General features: G+C 46.7%; 1 protein-coding gene across 2 annotated transcripts in view; it reads right to left on the reverse strand.

Moving 5' to 3' along the window:
* Positions 1-8274: 8274 nt before the first annotated feature.
* The window catches only part of LOC101576446 (nodal modulator 1), a 54170-nt gene continuing 46054 nt past the window's right edge, over positions 8275-16390 (reverse strand). For both annotated transcript variants that reach the window (XM_004644491.2, XM_023704664.1), the window contains 5 exons: positions 15407-15517; positions 14517-14618; positions 12250-12369; positions 9372-9464; positions 8275-8876 (listed from right to left, as the gene is read on the reverse strand). In XM_004644491.2, the coding sequence (XP_004644548.1) occupies positions 8745-8876; positions 9372-9464; positions 12250-12369; positions 14517-14618; positions 15407-15517 (558 nt within the window). In that variant the 3' untranslated portion in view covers positions 8275-8744. The remainder of the gene's footprint in view (positions 8877-9371; positions 9465-12249; positions 12370-14516; positions 14619-15406; positions 15518-16390) is intronic.

Raw genomic sequence — 16390 nt, forward strand, 5'->3', positions numbered from 1 at the left:
AAAAGGGACAGAAAATAAGGACGTGTGATTTCCTGCCATAGGAGGAGATGCTCTTTAGAGAAATTATATTTCAAATAATCAATGTGCTCCAAGGCCTGAGAAAGCAGATGAAGGCCTACTGCTGTGAACTTGCGTGTGGGGCCCCCATGATGAGAGACGGGAGATAGGAAATTGAGTTATCCGGAGCAAGTCAGTTGTAAAGGTTCAGTACTAAGAATCTGTTCCCATCCCAAAGAAGAGCCTTGCACTTTATCCAGTTGTGTCCTCTGTTCTTTAAATACCACTATGGACCTTGTAGAGGATCCTATTCCTTCCTGCTAAGGGTGGAATGGAGACTGCATTTCTGACCCCTACCCCAGGGCTTAGCAAACTCCTTCAATAAAGAGCCTGTCGTGGACTGAAATGGTGGCCAACTTCTAACAACCAGCTGAACTGAGTCAGCATGGTACAGGGTGTGGAGGGCCACCTGCCAATGGCAGGAAAAGAGAACTGGGGAGGAGGCAGTGCTTTTGGTTCTCCTGGAGGAGACTACCATGCTGGATTTCCTGCTATGAAGTTGACTGTTCTCATCAGAGGAGCTCAGAACCTCAGTGTCACTGAGAATGACTGTTGTTCACCTTGGGGAAGCTCCAGTCCTTAGTTTGAATGCTGCTTCCTGACCCCAGTGCAGATCCCTCAGCCTGTTGGCCTAGATCCTTCATCCCACTGGCACGGATTTTCTAGCCTCCACCACCAACCTTTGGGCCTTCCCAGAGCAGATCCGTGAAACAGGTCTGCGTGAGACATAGTCATGGGCTCTAGGCCTCTAGTTGGACCATGGGGACATTGTTACAGGCTCTAGGTCTTCAGATGGACTTATGCAGGACACTGCCATGGGATCCAGATCCTCAGCTGGATTCTTTGGGTCTGTAGTGTGTGGACAGATTTCCTGTACTCTTTTGCATTTCATTTTTTGTGTGACTACTACAAAATAATCCTGTAAGTTATGTGTCCTGCATTAAACTGTTTCCCTTGCAAACCCTGACGACAGCAGAGTCACATAGTCTAAGCTGGGGGTGTACGATCTCTCTTGCAACTATTAACTCTGCCATGGTCAGTTGAAAGTGGCCCTCAATGATACCTGCAGGAATGTATGTAGCCATGCTCCAATAAAACTTCATTGACAAAAACAAGCAGCAGGCTGGCTTTGGTCTGTGGGCCACAGTTAGCCGGCCCTGCTCATCCTATTCTTTGGCTTTTTCAGATACACCAAGGAGTACAGTCTCAAGGCTGGGCTAACATGCAGTCACAAGGCCTAACCCCAACTTGGGCTTTCTGTCTGTTAACCTTGGTCACTGGCCATGGCAGTCAGGCAGCCCGGGCCAGAGGCAGCAATAGAATCCCAAGGCTACAAAGTGAAGAGGTGTAAGACGCACTGGCACTTGAACACATTTTTAAGTAAGTACCTAAACTTTTAATTTTAGAAGGTTTAGAAAACGGGCAAACAGTCTAGACAGCTCCCTTGTGCTCCAGATACACACATTCTGACTAACCGAAGTCCATTCTTCACTCAGATGTCTGCAGTTTTTTTCTTACTGTACTTGCTCTGCTCCAGGATGCCAGCTGGGAGATGGCCTTGAGAACTTGAGGAGGGCCGGTCTGGTACTTGGAGGGTCCCTCCACTGGGACATTGCTGAAGTCTTTCCCACACCTGCACTGGGCTCACGGGTTTGGAGGAGGAACATGGAGGTGAAACATATTTGGTCACTTCCTGTCAGGGCCACGTCCCCTTCAGACGATCACCGACAGTGCTGGTCCTGAGCCTCCCGCTGCCGTGGTGTCTGTCAGGATTCTCACTGAGAACTCTTGTGTCCTTCTGCTCACGCTGTGCTCTCAGAAGAAAGCGTCTCTGCACATGTAAGAAGGCAAGAGTTGTGCTCTGTCTTTTTGTCTGTTTTTAATAGAGATTATTTACTTAAATGTACAGCAGGTTGGAGTGGAGCAGCTGCATGAGTTATTTGAAATGCCTTGCACAGATCTGTGTCTTCTTAGTTGGTTCCATCATTTATATCTCTATGGAATCATAGGTGTTTATTTGGGGGTTCTAATCCAGTACTACTTTGTTACTGTCATTGTTCCAACTTTGGCCAGCTCTTACCATGCTCCTCCCCACCTTCCTCTGAGATGCTCTCATCAAGGTGCTCTTAGGTTGTTTTCTTTTGCATTTCTTTACTCTCAGAACCATGAGATACTCCAGGCTCATCTCACCCCACCCCACCCCTACTGCACCCCGTTACTGGAGGTGAAAGCAGGAGTGTTTCAGCACTGAGCTACCTGCCCTTTTCTTTTGAGACAGGGTCATGCTATGCAGCTCAGTGGCCTCAGACTGGTGATCCTTCTGCCCAGCAATGGCAGCAGCTGAGATGACAACCATGCCCCCTGCGTCTGGCATCTTTCTTACCTCAGCCCTAGAGGCCACATTTCCTGAAGGGACCTGTTCCTTTAACTAGAGAATGGCGTTTAGGAGAAAAAGGCACTTGGGCACTGGATGTTCAGTGCATGAGTTGTGACTGCTTCGGGGCCCTCTCAGCTGACCAAGCAAAGGCATAACTATGACTAACCCACGCACATGCATCCTGTATCTGTCTTAAGTCAGATGTCTACACTAACGGACCCTACTCTAATCCCTTCACCCATGTCTATGTGCCTCCTGTTGTCCACCTGTAATGCCCCCAAACCAACCAACCAACAGTGACAAACCTGACCCCTACCAGTCACCATCCGGTCACTTGTTTCATATATATATATATATGTGACATATTATATGTCATATATATGTATGATATATATCATACAGTGGTTGTCTGAATCATTTCTCAACCTATAAAATGACAGCTTCCTATGAGTACATCTAACAGAAGCTAGTATGAACTGGTAGCATGAGTCACATGGATGGTTTTGACCCACCAATATTCATGCATTCCTCATCCATCCACCCATCCCTCCATCCATGAATGGGTAGAGAACTTTTACCAGGGTTCCTCTTACCTCACTGGCCACTTCCTGTCTAATCTCTGAAGGGTGAACTGTTCCAAGACCTGGTTCCCACACCCCATTCCCAGCCTCAGTGCCACACGGGTGCCTAACAATCATCGCAAGCTCTTGGTGTCCAGGACTGTGTTCTTCATGTCATCTCTCATTTCGTTCACCCCACCCAGAAACACAGAACTCACTGCCCGCAGCATTCTCCTCTTCTTCACCTCCATTGTGAGTCACTTCAATAAGGCCTTTCTGCGTGTTTCTGAATCATGTGTCCAGCCTGACTACTGTCCACCACCTTCACTTCCTTCACCTCAAGCTCTGTCTGTTGCTTAGGCCAATGCAGTATCTTCCTTGCTGGTCTTCCCTGCAATCATTTTTCTTATGCCCTAATAGTCCAATCTCCCCAAAAGGTTTAAAGCAATTATTTAAAACAGATCTGCCCCACTTACTGCATTTAAAACCTCCAGTGGCTTTTGCTGTGATGATAATGAAACCCACTCTTCCCCAGGGCTTCTCTCCACCTGGCCCTGCCCATCTGTCTCCCTCTCCACAAAGCCTAACCTCACCATCCCTCCATTCATTAGCTCAGGTTTCATGGGAGAGGGCCTGAGTTCTCTTTCCTGCCCCTGACTCCCCAAGACACTGAAGGACCACAGTCTGTTAAGCCCTGCACTAGCCTAATCTAAGTCTTTGATATGATTCACGTAAACAGTTTGAGTGGACAGTTTTTCCTCAGACAATGCAGCCTGCAATTATTTGAGGCAATAAGCATTTTCAGTAGGCAGCAAAATGTTCTTTCTCCGTGTTTCAGCCATAGAAGGCAGTCTGATCCCTCAGTGTCCCAGAGTAGGCAGTAGATGAAGAAGCTGCAGCTGCCGGCTCCCTTCCTCTCACCAGCCACCACTCTAGCAAAGACCAGACAGGGAGGAGCAGCCATCAGTCTCTGGAGGCGCAGATTCTGCACACTTGGGGACTGCTTGTTCCAGTGCATTCATTTTATCTTCCACTTCTAGGAAGCAAAACACTGAAATACTTGCTCACCTAAAAGGACATGTAAATAGGCAGCACTGTAACCAGGCCTGATGGAAATTACAGCACAAGGGGTACAATTAAAATGCTCTCAGCAAAGCAAGACCCCATCCTTGGTCAGAGCCCGTAGACACCTGCCCCTGCTGAAGAGGAGGCTGGAATGTGGCCACCTCATGCTCTCCCCTGCTCACCAATTCCAGGGCTGGAAAAGTTTCTTAGTCTTAGCGCACGATAGGACCACAGTAAAATTAGTTTTTCCCTTCTCTGGGAATATCATTGTCATGGTCATTTTGTTAATACAGAGAAAGCCAAAACTGGTGGGTGGCTTTGTCCAGGTTTCTCAAGAAAGAAGAGCCAACTTCTGTTGGTTCTGCCCATGAAGGAGCCTACGGTCTATAGGTACTACAGCACCCGGACACAGAAGCTGCCCGTCCCATGGGCATGAGTGCTCATGGGGCACTAGACCTGAGGGATTTCTGCATTTTGCCTATCAGTCCTCACTTTCCCCAGGGTAGACACATGGTGCTACAGGACAGAACTTTTCCTGCGAGGCGTGCAAACCGGCATGTCATAAGCCTCAACACTGTTCAACTGACCGTCTTCCATGGAAGTAGAACAAATCACCAAAAGCCAAAAGCCAGTTTCTCCTGGCTTTTTTTTTCCTTCCCAAATTTTTGACCCACAGAATCTGCAAACAGGGTAGATGATTGTATTAGAACCCCAAGTTTTGGGGTAATTTATGCAACATTAAGTAATTGGAATGGTATTCAGTACAAGAATGTCATGTGAATGGACAGTCATGGAGAGACTTCCAACATACATTTCTAGTTGTGTATTGGTCAATAAAACATACCATAGAACATGTCACTGATTTGACATGAGCTTCTGAGCAAACAGTCCTGCCCTAGTCTAAAGGATGTTTCTGGCAGTTTCTAGCAAAGTGGTGTTACAACTGCATAGACTTGTTGAAGGAAAGAACAAGCCAACACATGATAGAGCCTGACCCTGCATCCCACTGTGCATAAAGCCAGACACTCATGGATTTGCCAGTTCAAATCAGTGACATGTTCTATGGTATGTTTTATTGACTAATACACAACTAGAAATGTATGTTTGTTGGAAATCTCTCCATGACTGTCCATTCACATGACATTCATGTACTGAATACCATTCCAATTACTTAATGTTGCATAAATTACCCCAAAAGTTGGGGTTCTAATACAATCATCTACCCTATTTGCAGATTCTGTGGGTCAAAAATTTGGGAAGAAAAAAAATATTTGGGAAGAGCTAGGTGGGGCAGTGCTGACTTGGGTTTTCTTACTGGTAGCAGCAAGGGATGGACTGGAGCTGGAGCCATCAGGGGCGGGACTGGGCTAGACGACTCCCTTGTGAAGTGGCTCACTCATGTGGCCAGCATGTAACACTGGCTGGTGGCTAAGGGCTTTGACCTTCCTAGGTGACAGCCTGAGCACCTCCATGCGAGCAGCTGGCTTCCTAGCATCTTAGTGGGAACTGCCTCTGGGGTCTACCCTGAGAGCTCATATATCCTAACTCCCTCTGCCACATTTCATTGGTCACAAAGGTACAGCCCTGATTCAGTGTGGGAGGGGATCAATCACGGGGCTGTGTGGATCTTGGGGACTGTCATGAGCCTAGTTACCTGCCATAAACATGTGCTAGCACTTGGAAACACAGCCTTTGCTCCTAGCAAACACTCAGACTCAACAGAACGCAGCCAAGCAAACTGCCCACCACCACCACCACCACCAAACCAGCCCGAACTCAAGTGCCTCTAGCCTTAAAGGAAGACTTGCCTACTGCAGAACTGGATGTGGTTAGCCATGTGACCAGTTACAGAAAAATTCTGCCAGTGAGATAACCAAAAGGTCCATCAAAGTCCACGGCTGATGCACAAAGGACCCAGCATGGGGCATGGCACACAGCAACTCACAAGTCCATTCTGCTGATTGGCTTGCTTTCTTTTGCGTGTCTGTGTGTGGAAAGCGCTGGGATGGAGCCCAGGGCTTGTTTATGCTAAGCAAGGCAATGGGCTACACTGCCAGCGCTTTACATTATTGAGACAGGCTCTTGCTTAGTGACTCAGGCTGAATTCAAACTTGCAATCTTCCCATCTCCACCTCTCAAGTAGCTGGCCTTACAGGGATGTGCCACTACACTCACTGGAATTCGTGACCCAGGAAGGCCAGGATTCCCCATCACCTTCTTTCCTGAATCTTTCTCCTCACAGTCAGGTCCTTAGAGATCTCGGCACAAGGCTGCCCCTTCTTCCACCCCTCAAGCCCACCTCTATGCTACATTCTACCCACTGCAGCAGCCCAGTACTCCTTGCTGGCTGGTGAACAGAATCCCGAACACAAAAATACAGAAATTAAAAAAAAGAAAGAAAGAAAAAGATGAAGTTGCCTGGGAATGGCTCTGCCTTAAACCTTATCAAATTGTTAGGGTGGTTTTTTTTTTTTTTTTTTTGCATTCTTAACAAGCAAAAATGTGCAGGCTGGGTATGGTGGTACATGCCTGTTAACCCAGAGAGGTTTAGGCAAACCCAGAGAGGCTGATAGATCTGGAGTGCAAGCTCAACTTGAGCAATTTAGGGAAGTGGCAAGAAAGATCTGGTCTCAGAATAAAAAAGGCCTGGGGGTATAGCTCAGGCACAAGGCTTTGAATTCAATATCCAGTACTCACCCCCACACCAAAAAAGTGCAAGCAGCAGCATTTTCTAAGAATCTATTTTATAGTTGTTTTGTCATGAGTAAAAATCTGTCTCATATTTGCCTCATTCACAATCCTCTATCAGGAATATGTACTTCCTACAGGAGGGGCACACTTCAGTCCTCAGTGCCAGCCAATGCAAAAACCCACATACCAACTCTCAAGTAGACTGAATATGCCACCCAAAGTTACACCTATGCCAAGAGGGACCTGCAGCCAATGACAGGACCAGGCTGCCACTCAATGGCAGCATTTGGAAGTGGATGGACAGAGTGCAGACAGTTGTTGCAGCTTCCACAAGATCTGAAACTTTACCCCATAAAAGTAAAAAACCCTGCTAACATTTAAAGGGATGTTTCTTGGTGTCAACTTGGAGTAAGATTACAAAAACATCCCCTGAAATGGGTTAGCACTCACGGCTGTCCAATTCCCCAATAGCTCCCTCTCCTCACACAGCAGAACGCAATCCCACAAAACACCTTATGTGCCAAGAGCCACTGGTCAGAAGCACAGTGCTCTACAGGTAGCCCTCGAGCCAGGGGGGTCTAAGCTGAGTCAGGTGGCGCCCAACGACACCTGACCTGGTATTTTTTGACTTTGCAAATTCAGCTAAACATCTCATCCAGAATCCTTACTGCAACCTCAGAGGGATTTAAATTCTGCCGAGTCCTCCTGACCCTGAGCTTCCTCTACCAGACAGCCTCTGCAGTTTTGGGGTGAGCCTACCAAAGACAGGCACATGCACTCTAGGGGGCAGGCACCATGGCCCTGCCTCAGTATTCCCACATGAAAGCATTCCCTTGCTCCTCACTGACTGCCCCTGGCATTCCAAGCCCTGAGAAATAAAGTGAGGCGCACGTCTCCTGGCTCCCATGACAGGGTCCTCTACTGTGCTCTATATTCCCAAGGCCTCTCCTAATCAGTACTTAGTACAGGTTGGATGGAGAGTACAGGGTGGATGGACAGACGCATTAAGAATTGACTGCAGGCTGTTGAAATGCCGGCCTGGCAGTGCCTCCAAGGCCCACCCATCCTACAGATCCCATTCCATCTAGCCGAGTGTGTCATTCTTGAAAACCTGGACTTGCTGGGCTGGGGTGTGTTTCCTGACAAAGCACTTGACCAGCATGTGTAAGGCTCTAGGTTCCATCCCCAATACAACAAAAATAAAAGCACTTAAAACTTGGAAGGTTTTAAATAAAGCTTTGTCTTTCTGGCTCTTTTAGAAAACTGACCTCACATTTCTGTAGGAAATACAGCTGAAGGTGAGTGTCTGTACTTCCTTCAGATGGGGTATGCGTCTCCGATTTGCAAGGCCCCACTTCCCCCTTTCTCCACCACTGGGGCTGAGGACAGCCGAGGACACCTGGCTATGCTGACGCTGTCCCTCCCTGGCCTGCTCCACTCAGGCTTCCTGCCTGCTCTCGATGCATCACAGCATGCGACCCCAACATCAGGCCAATGTCAGCAAGAGACACATCTGAAATGAGCTACAACACAAACAAATGGGCAATTTTATTGATTTTCACCTCCTAACAGATCCTCCTAGGAGTGGATACAGGCTGCTGCAGCTTCCAGCAGGAATCTCGAATGTAAAGGGAAGTTCAGGGGACAGACACATCTAGCCGGTACTTCACTGTGGAGTCAAACACCAAGTTTATAGTAACTTTTCTTGCACACAAATGCTTAAGATTAAGGACTGCGTTCTCACACCACCAGCACAACTTAAATATTTCTTTGACAAAATAATAATAATAAATTATCTTCAACTCAGAAAATAAATTGTGTTCAGCAGGGTGACAGGACTCATTGCATTGCACCATGGGGCCACACAGGGGGAGGAGAAGCACAGCTCGCCCCTCTGACAGGACACAGGCCCACAGTGGTCTGCAATCAGCTGAGGCGCGCCTCTGTCCCACAGCGCTGGTGGCCCACGGGAGACTGCAGCTGCCCTCTCCTCCTCACGTGCGCCTTGTCTTCTGTTTTTTGGCTTGTCTCTTTGCATCCTCAGGGCCACTGTTGTCAGAAGCTGCCTGGCCAAGGGCTCGGACTCCCTGCAGCCGGCTTGTCAGCTGCCACAGCAAGGGAATAAGCTGGAAAGAGACAGTGTGTGTGAGACACAAAAGCCTCCCACCTGATGGACAGTGGGTCCACCTGTCAACTCTTCCCCTCCTTTTCTTTCTCCTCTTCTTCCAACGCTGAGGATAGAACTCATGGCCTTGAACATGTTAGGCAGACACAGTACCTCTGAGCCCCAGGCCCCGCCAACACTTCTTTAGGTGCAGCCAGCACCCCTCAAGGCTGACAGGTAGGTACTAATTCTCAGTGGGCAGGCCTCTGCGCCCAAGCTGCCAGGACAGGTTTGGCCTCTTGCCGCGAGGACCATCCCTGCACATGCTCCACACTTACACATGAGGACAGATGTCATTAGAGTTTATGTACTTGAAAAGAGACCCAAGGACCAATGTGAGCCCTTCACAATCCCTTCCAATTTCTGTGACACTAATCACTCTCCCATTGTCACTCCTAAGGCTGTGAGGACTACTCTTTAACTCCTGTCTTCCCCTGTAGGCTTTGCCTTTTCCTACCTTGTCATGGTTATAACCAGCCAGGAGGACCAGCAGTGTCAACGGTAGGGCTATATAGGATCCTTGTGCAATGTCTTGCTCTGGCAGCTTCCTCTGCAAACAAACAGCACGGTTACCACTTGGTAAGTTCTCTCCTTCTCTGTTATGCACCAATATCCACAGTCAAGGCCCGCCCAGTATCCAAAGTGGCTACCCAAGGACAGCGAAGGATGCCCCGGATCCACATTATCGCTATCCAAATTTCACAGAGATCCCAGTAATAAGGAACTCCTCTCCCTCTGTGTGCTCACCACCCAAACTAAGGAAATGAGGAGATTTGGCCAATAGGAATTTTCACTGCTGAGAAGTAAATGGGCTTCATTTTGTTGAGTCTCAGCTACATGCAGGGAGTTTATTCCACACCCAAGGCACACAGTGAGGATAATCAAGCTGGCCCAGAGATGACACCAAGTGAAGTAAAACTGAAACTGCTATTCTTTCCTTTCTTTCAATTTTTATCTTATCTGGACCAACCAGAATAGAAACCGCATTTTCCTGCCTCCCTTGCAGCTAGCTACAGTCACAGAACTAAATTCTGGCCAATAGTACATGAACAGAAGTGACAGGAATAACACCCACTTGTATACTAATTTACAGAAGAGCAATATACTAGAGCAGAGTGACAAAGAACAGCCTGAGTTCTGAGCTACTGCAGGACCAGCCCTAGGCTGCTCATGTACAGAAACAGATATGAAACAAGAGACCACTGCCATCTCACTGCAGCCTCTGAAATGTTGGATCTCTATAATAGTAAATGAAGCTATATGCCCTAACCAGCCAACTTTCCTGCAAATGATACAAATAAATTAAATTTCAGATGAAAATAGGCTGAGCCAGAGCACTACTTCTCACAATGAGCATGGAAAACTAGTGGAATGGGCAAACCCTCAGGAGCACAGGCTAAACTATTCCTGGAACAACCCTAAGGAATTATATGCTTTCCTACTCCCACCCTCTCACAAGTACACAGTAGTCTTTTCTAGACTCTACAAGACATGATGTCAGCACCATTACCTAAAGGAATACAAACCTGTGTGTTTCAGCATCCACGTTTTAATGTCTATTTTGTTAAAGGTATATTCCATTTTACTCAAGCTTACTGAAACGCACAATTCGGAGGCCTGAGCATCTGAGGACTATGAGGCTGGACAATGCCTATGGACTCACTGAAACACAGCTGAATCTTCCCTAAATGGAAAAGCAGATTGTCTTTACATCTCTTTTAATGTCCCAGATACAACTCATTGTTCATGGATTGAAAGACTTCATTAAGTGTTTAACCCAAAAGGAATCAGTAAAGTTCCTAAGAGCAAGCTTTATGTACAGTAAGATAAAGCCCCAGATCTTACCAGAAGCCTTCAGGTTGCCACTGCTCATTTATTAGACTACAAAAATTTAAAAATTCAACATACTCTGCTGGAGAAGGGTACTCATATACTGTTGGTGGGAATACAAAACAGCGCCACCTCTTCCAAGGGAGTAGCAACGTCAACTGACATTGTGCTTGCCTTTGCCCCTTGATCTAGCAACCCCATGTCCAGGAGTCAATTCCTACACAGACTGATGCTCACAAACATGTCACATAAGATAATTCAGTAAGGAATATTTGAGTAGAAAACTAGTAACAGTCCCAATGTCCATCACATGGGGACTAATTAACACACTCAAATGCTGCAGTCTGAATACTCACGCTCCACTCCCCTCACTGTGGGTGGTGATCCAGTCACAAGGCACTGCCCTCATAAACAGGACTGATGCCCTTATAAGAGAGGCTTCAAGGAGTTTGTCCACTTCTGTCCACCATGTCACAACATAGCTAGGAGGCATCATTTAAGAAGTAGACAGCATCTTTCACCAGACACAGAAATTACTAGTGCCTGATTTTGTATTTTCACATCTCTACAACTATGAGGAATAAATGTCTATTGTTCATAAATCACCTAGTCTAAGGTACTGTGTTTTGGTAGCCTGAACAGACTAAGGTATACAATAAATCCCCACAAAGTAGTTCTAAGCTGCTTGAAGAAGGAATGCAGAATTGATCTATCTGCAGTATTCTTTTCAAAATAAATAAAATTATTAAATCTTCTCACCAAAAGGCCTAGAAACAATGGCTAACACAGTGGCAAAGAAGCTACTTTTGTTTTTTAATGTGGATTCCTGGGCTCCACTCCCACCCTGTATGAGTCCTGGGTTGGGCCCTAGAAACTATTTCTGTGGTTGCTGATGTGTCTGTTCAGCCTACTGAAAACTGAGCTTTGGGAAACACAGATCTCAATGATCTCACAAATGTGAACAACACATGCAGGTTTCGGTTTCCAGTCTGTTGGACACAGGATCCAGTAAGGACTCAGTACTGTTAGTAGCTAATAAACTGAGCAAGTTTCTTTTAATCTATAGGTATCCTATCCACCTGTTTTTTCCCTTGCAATTCATTTGTCAAATAGGTTCCATGCTGTTGTCCTTCCACCCTGGTGGCATCTGCATGCTCCTAGATCCAAGAATCCTAGAAACTGGCGAGAGCATATTGGGTACCAGGTGTGCGTGATACCCTATCAATCATGGGGGAGTGGTATTTCTCTTGCTTCAAATCCCTGCTGAGCACTGACATGAACAATTCCAGCCTTCATCAGCAGTTTTCTAACAGCAGGCATGGGGGCTTGGAAAACAGAAATGCATCTGGGGAAATCCAGACTTCAGAGCCCAGAATCAAGAATGGAAAAGTAACACAGTACCAAGAGTCCTTGAAACACTGTCCTCCAACCTGCCACCAGGAGCACGGGCTGGGTGGTGGCCCTTCTGCCACCCATGACTTTTTATAAGTCCTCCCCTTCCTTACCGTGGGATTGAAAATCAAAGTGATATGTTTGTGGTAGCCCACTGCAGTGAAAGAGACTTGAGGCAAGACGTAGTCGTACTGGGACCTGGGCAGCGTGGAGTCCAGGAGCACAACATAGTTCTGTGCAAACAGAAAAACTAGTTATTTTTGTAACAGACAGTTCTGGAAAAGCAAATGAAAAGTGAAACTCGGTGGATGGCTGTGATGTAAAGGGCTTTATGTTGTTTAAAGAAATCCTCAAGTCTGCAAACCAGCCAAGGTGGCTAGTTTTAGAGTAGGTCCCTGGCGGCTCTAGGCTGTGTCTTCTGGCGAGGCTGTCAGGGCCAGCAGCTCTTCTTTATGAACATATTCAACCCCAACAACTACGGCCCTCTGAGGATTTGAGTTCACGAAACACAAGGTACTACGAGCTAGTCCTGATGAGGGAGGCACATGATCATACTGAGAATTGTTTCCATCAAACTGAGGCTGACTCCTAAGGGGCATGTCTACAAACTAAGTTCTAAAAATGCAGGACAGCCACAGCCCTGAGCAATGAACCCCAACCAGGGGCCAGCATCATGCAGCCTGCACTTGGTCCAGACCACTCCGCTCTCCAGCCAGGAAAGATCAGGACCATCACCTCCATTTTATAGAGCAAAGAGAAATTTGCCCAGGGCCCAGGGCCACTCAGCTGGCCAGATGCCATCTCATCCGGAGGCAGGATGTTTCTATAAGGCTGTGGATCTCTGGAAATCTTCTCTTTTGGGTTTTATAGTTTCTGATGATAAAAGGAGTCATGGTATAGAAAAATTATGAAATCTTTTAGAGTCCCAGAAATGAATACACAAGGCTGTGGAAAGTGACTGTTTCAAAAGCAGCACCACCAGGAGATGCAGGAAAGGCACCCAAAAATTCCACAACTTGCTTCATTATTTTACAGAGAAAAGACATAATGTGTTATCCCCATGCAGCTTAAAAAGAAGCAGGAGAGGCACTTCACACCACAGGTGCAAAATGACCATCACTAGGCAGAGACCACCAGAAAAAAAAAAAGGTTCTCTGCGAAGTTTGTCTCCTCAACACCAGAACAACAGTGGGCTGTGTCTAATTAGAGTTAACAATAAACACTATACTGAGCCAATGTTGTTCAAAGCACCAGCCAAAAGCTGTGCAACTCTTAGAGATGGACACACAGGTCCAAGACATCACATTAGTAGAAACTATATGATATGATGTATAATTAAATTGTCAAAACCAAAGAATTTTATGAGCTAGGAGTGTGGTGCCACGCTAGAGCCTTTACCCAGCATGCTTAAGGTTCTGGGTTCAGTCTCCAATTGCACAAAACAAAAAAGTCACAGCAAGACTCATCATTTCAAGAGATGCCCCACCATAAACTGCCAGTGAACTTTGCAGTAGACACATCGCAGGACAGGCAAGAACAGGACAGCACGTCCAGAGAGCTAACTTGTGCGTCATGTTCAACACTAGGGTCGTTTCATTAACTGCGGTACTTCCTATATGATAGACTTCTGTGCAACCATTAAAAATCATGTTAAAGAGGAGTGTGGTGGCACATGCCTGTATTCCTGTATTCTCATCTGTCAGAAGGCTGAGACAGGACCCCAAGCTTAGGGATAGCCTAATCAACTTAGGATACCCCTGGCTAACACTTTTATTTTTTTCATTATCTATCTATTTATTTGCAGAACCGGGGATTGAACTCAGGCCCTTGTGCTTGCCAGGGAAGCACTTACTCTACTGAGCCATCTCCCCGGCCCCCACAAAGCTTTTTAAGAAGGGCTGTGGATATAGCTGTGGAAAAGCCCTTGCCCAGTACACGCAGGGCCTTAGATCAACCCTCAGTACAAAAAAAAAAAGATGGCCAGGGAGATAGCTCAGTAGAATAAGCGCTTACCTGGCAAGCGCAGAATCCTGAGTTCAATTCCTGGTACCGCAAAAAAAAAAAAAAAGATTTAATGATGGCAAATTGATATATTCCTCACTGAAAAGCACATATTACAAAGTTGTTATTACAAGAAACATTTTTTATATTCATACATTCTCATGGACTGAAAAACAAGGCCCACAGGATAGTAATCGAAATGTGAGCAGTGGTTACTTCTGAGTGATGAGATCATGTCTGATTTTCCCCCCTGCATTACTTTTGCGAACAGAATAAATTAAGAAAGAGCAACCCCACAAAGCCCATCTGCCTCTGCCTCTGAGCGCACGCAGGTGGCAGCATTAAGAAAGGTGGCGTGAGTACCCAGCACAGGCCTTACCTCACCATCCCTGAGCAGTGGCGGGAAGTGGAAGAAGAGGGACTGCCCGAGGGACACTGTCTGGATGGGGTTGTCCAGGTTCTCACTTTTGTAAAGCTTCACCTGGAGAACACAAACAAAGCAGGCTGCACTTTGGAAAGCAACATGATAAACATTCTCAGGACATCTCACGGAGGGTGAAGAGTCTCTGGAAACATGGCTATGTGAAAAAGAAATGATCCTCTCCTGACGGTATAGGCAATTCCTCTGTCACAAGACCCACCAGACAGGACCACCACACATAGGAACCCAAAATTCTAGAACACGTTTTGACTACTTATGTACTGGTCAAAATACTAGTAATTATGTTGATCATGATGATGATATTAAAAATAATTTTTCATTACCCTTGATGAGTATGTATATCAAGCACACAACAGATACTGTACACCATCAGCAAATCTAATGCATCCTTGTCCCCGTGACAGAGACTCAGGGCACTGAGTCCAAGTTCCTGGGTTTACAGAAGAAGACACTGAGGCACGCAGAAACAGAATGGCCAAGATGCAGTGACAAGAAAGAGGCTGGAGTGCCGGACTCCCGAGTGTTCTGCCCAGCACCTCCACAGAACAAAAACTGAGAGGAACGAAGCACCTTAAAAGTCTCTTCCCTCTTTAGCTTCTGGATCTGCTGATCATCAGCAGGCTTTTACATGCTCTTCCACAGATGAAGGAACATTACCTGAAACCAGAAGGCATTCCCCCAACAACAGGCACTCAGGCTCCCAAACACATGTGAGGATGGAAGTTGAAGCCTTAAGGCCTACTCTCAGCTAATGCAAGAACTGGAGGAGCGCAAACACCCTGCTCCCACTTATCTCAAGCTGAAGGGAGCATCCCATCAAATCTTACCCATAACGTAGGAAGATACTCGGAGGAAGTAATCACATTTCCACTTAAATCAAATTGGTTAATCTGGCGGAAAACTATGATGTTTATGTCATCGATGTCATTATTCCCAACCTAGAGGGAGAGAAGGAATGCTGCACTCAGAGACCAGGAAGCGTTGTGCTGTCAGGTGGCCTGAGAGCTGTACCACAGCTGCCTTTGCTTAGGGGTTGGAGGGGTGCCACGGGCCGTGGGGGTGCTCTCACATAGACCAAGGGCAAGGTCACACACTAACAACAATGGTCACCCCGGGCCACACACACACTGCATTTTGAGCACAATATTTATCTTTCAAGTTTTAATTACCTGCCAACATTAAAAAAAAAAAAAAAAAAATTCAACCACGATGCCAAACTAGTCAGGTTCTCTTGAAAAAAGATGAGTCTATTCATAAGGCTTGGGGGCAGAGCCACAGGAACGCCCTCTGGGTGGGGTTAGTGAGATACCAGAGGGCCCTCTTCGCCTCCACACCGGCCCAGCCACAGGCCACATCACTGCTGTGACCCTAGCCTAAGCCACAAGAGCAGGGAAATGCAAAAAAAGGCTTTCTGTATGAGATGTAGTCCTCTGCTACTGTAAGTCCACTTCCAGGCCAAGTTTTCAGTGGCCTACCACCCTCCCTCTGAATGCCTCACAATTTCAGGCCTTATGAAACCACCTAAATCAACTCTCCAAGAAGCAGTGGGTCTCACCGCACCAAGTCCTCCAATCTAGCGAGTTACTCAGTGAAAGAAAAGCATTACAAGCAATCCTGCTTGCTGTGGGCCACTGGGATCAACTAAGCCAACTATGATCCTGAAGGTCAACAATCTGGCCTACGTGAAGGGGAAAAGGGGCATCTGTCACCCTGCCAACTGAATCCTCATTGGCTCTGACCTCCCTGGATCTGAGATGCTGCCTCTGTTGCAAGTACCTCCAGTTGAAAAGTGAGGAGTGAGGGTAGAACTG

Source organism: Octodon degus, unplaced genomic scaffold (genome assembly GCF_000260255.1).
Source record: "Octodon degus isolate 3935 unplaced genomic scaffold, OctDeg1.0 scaffold00200, whole genome shotgun sequence".
NCBI lineage: Eukaryota > Metazoa > Chordata > Mammalia > Rodentia > Octodontidae > Octodon > Octodon degus.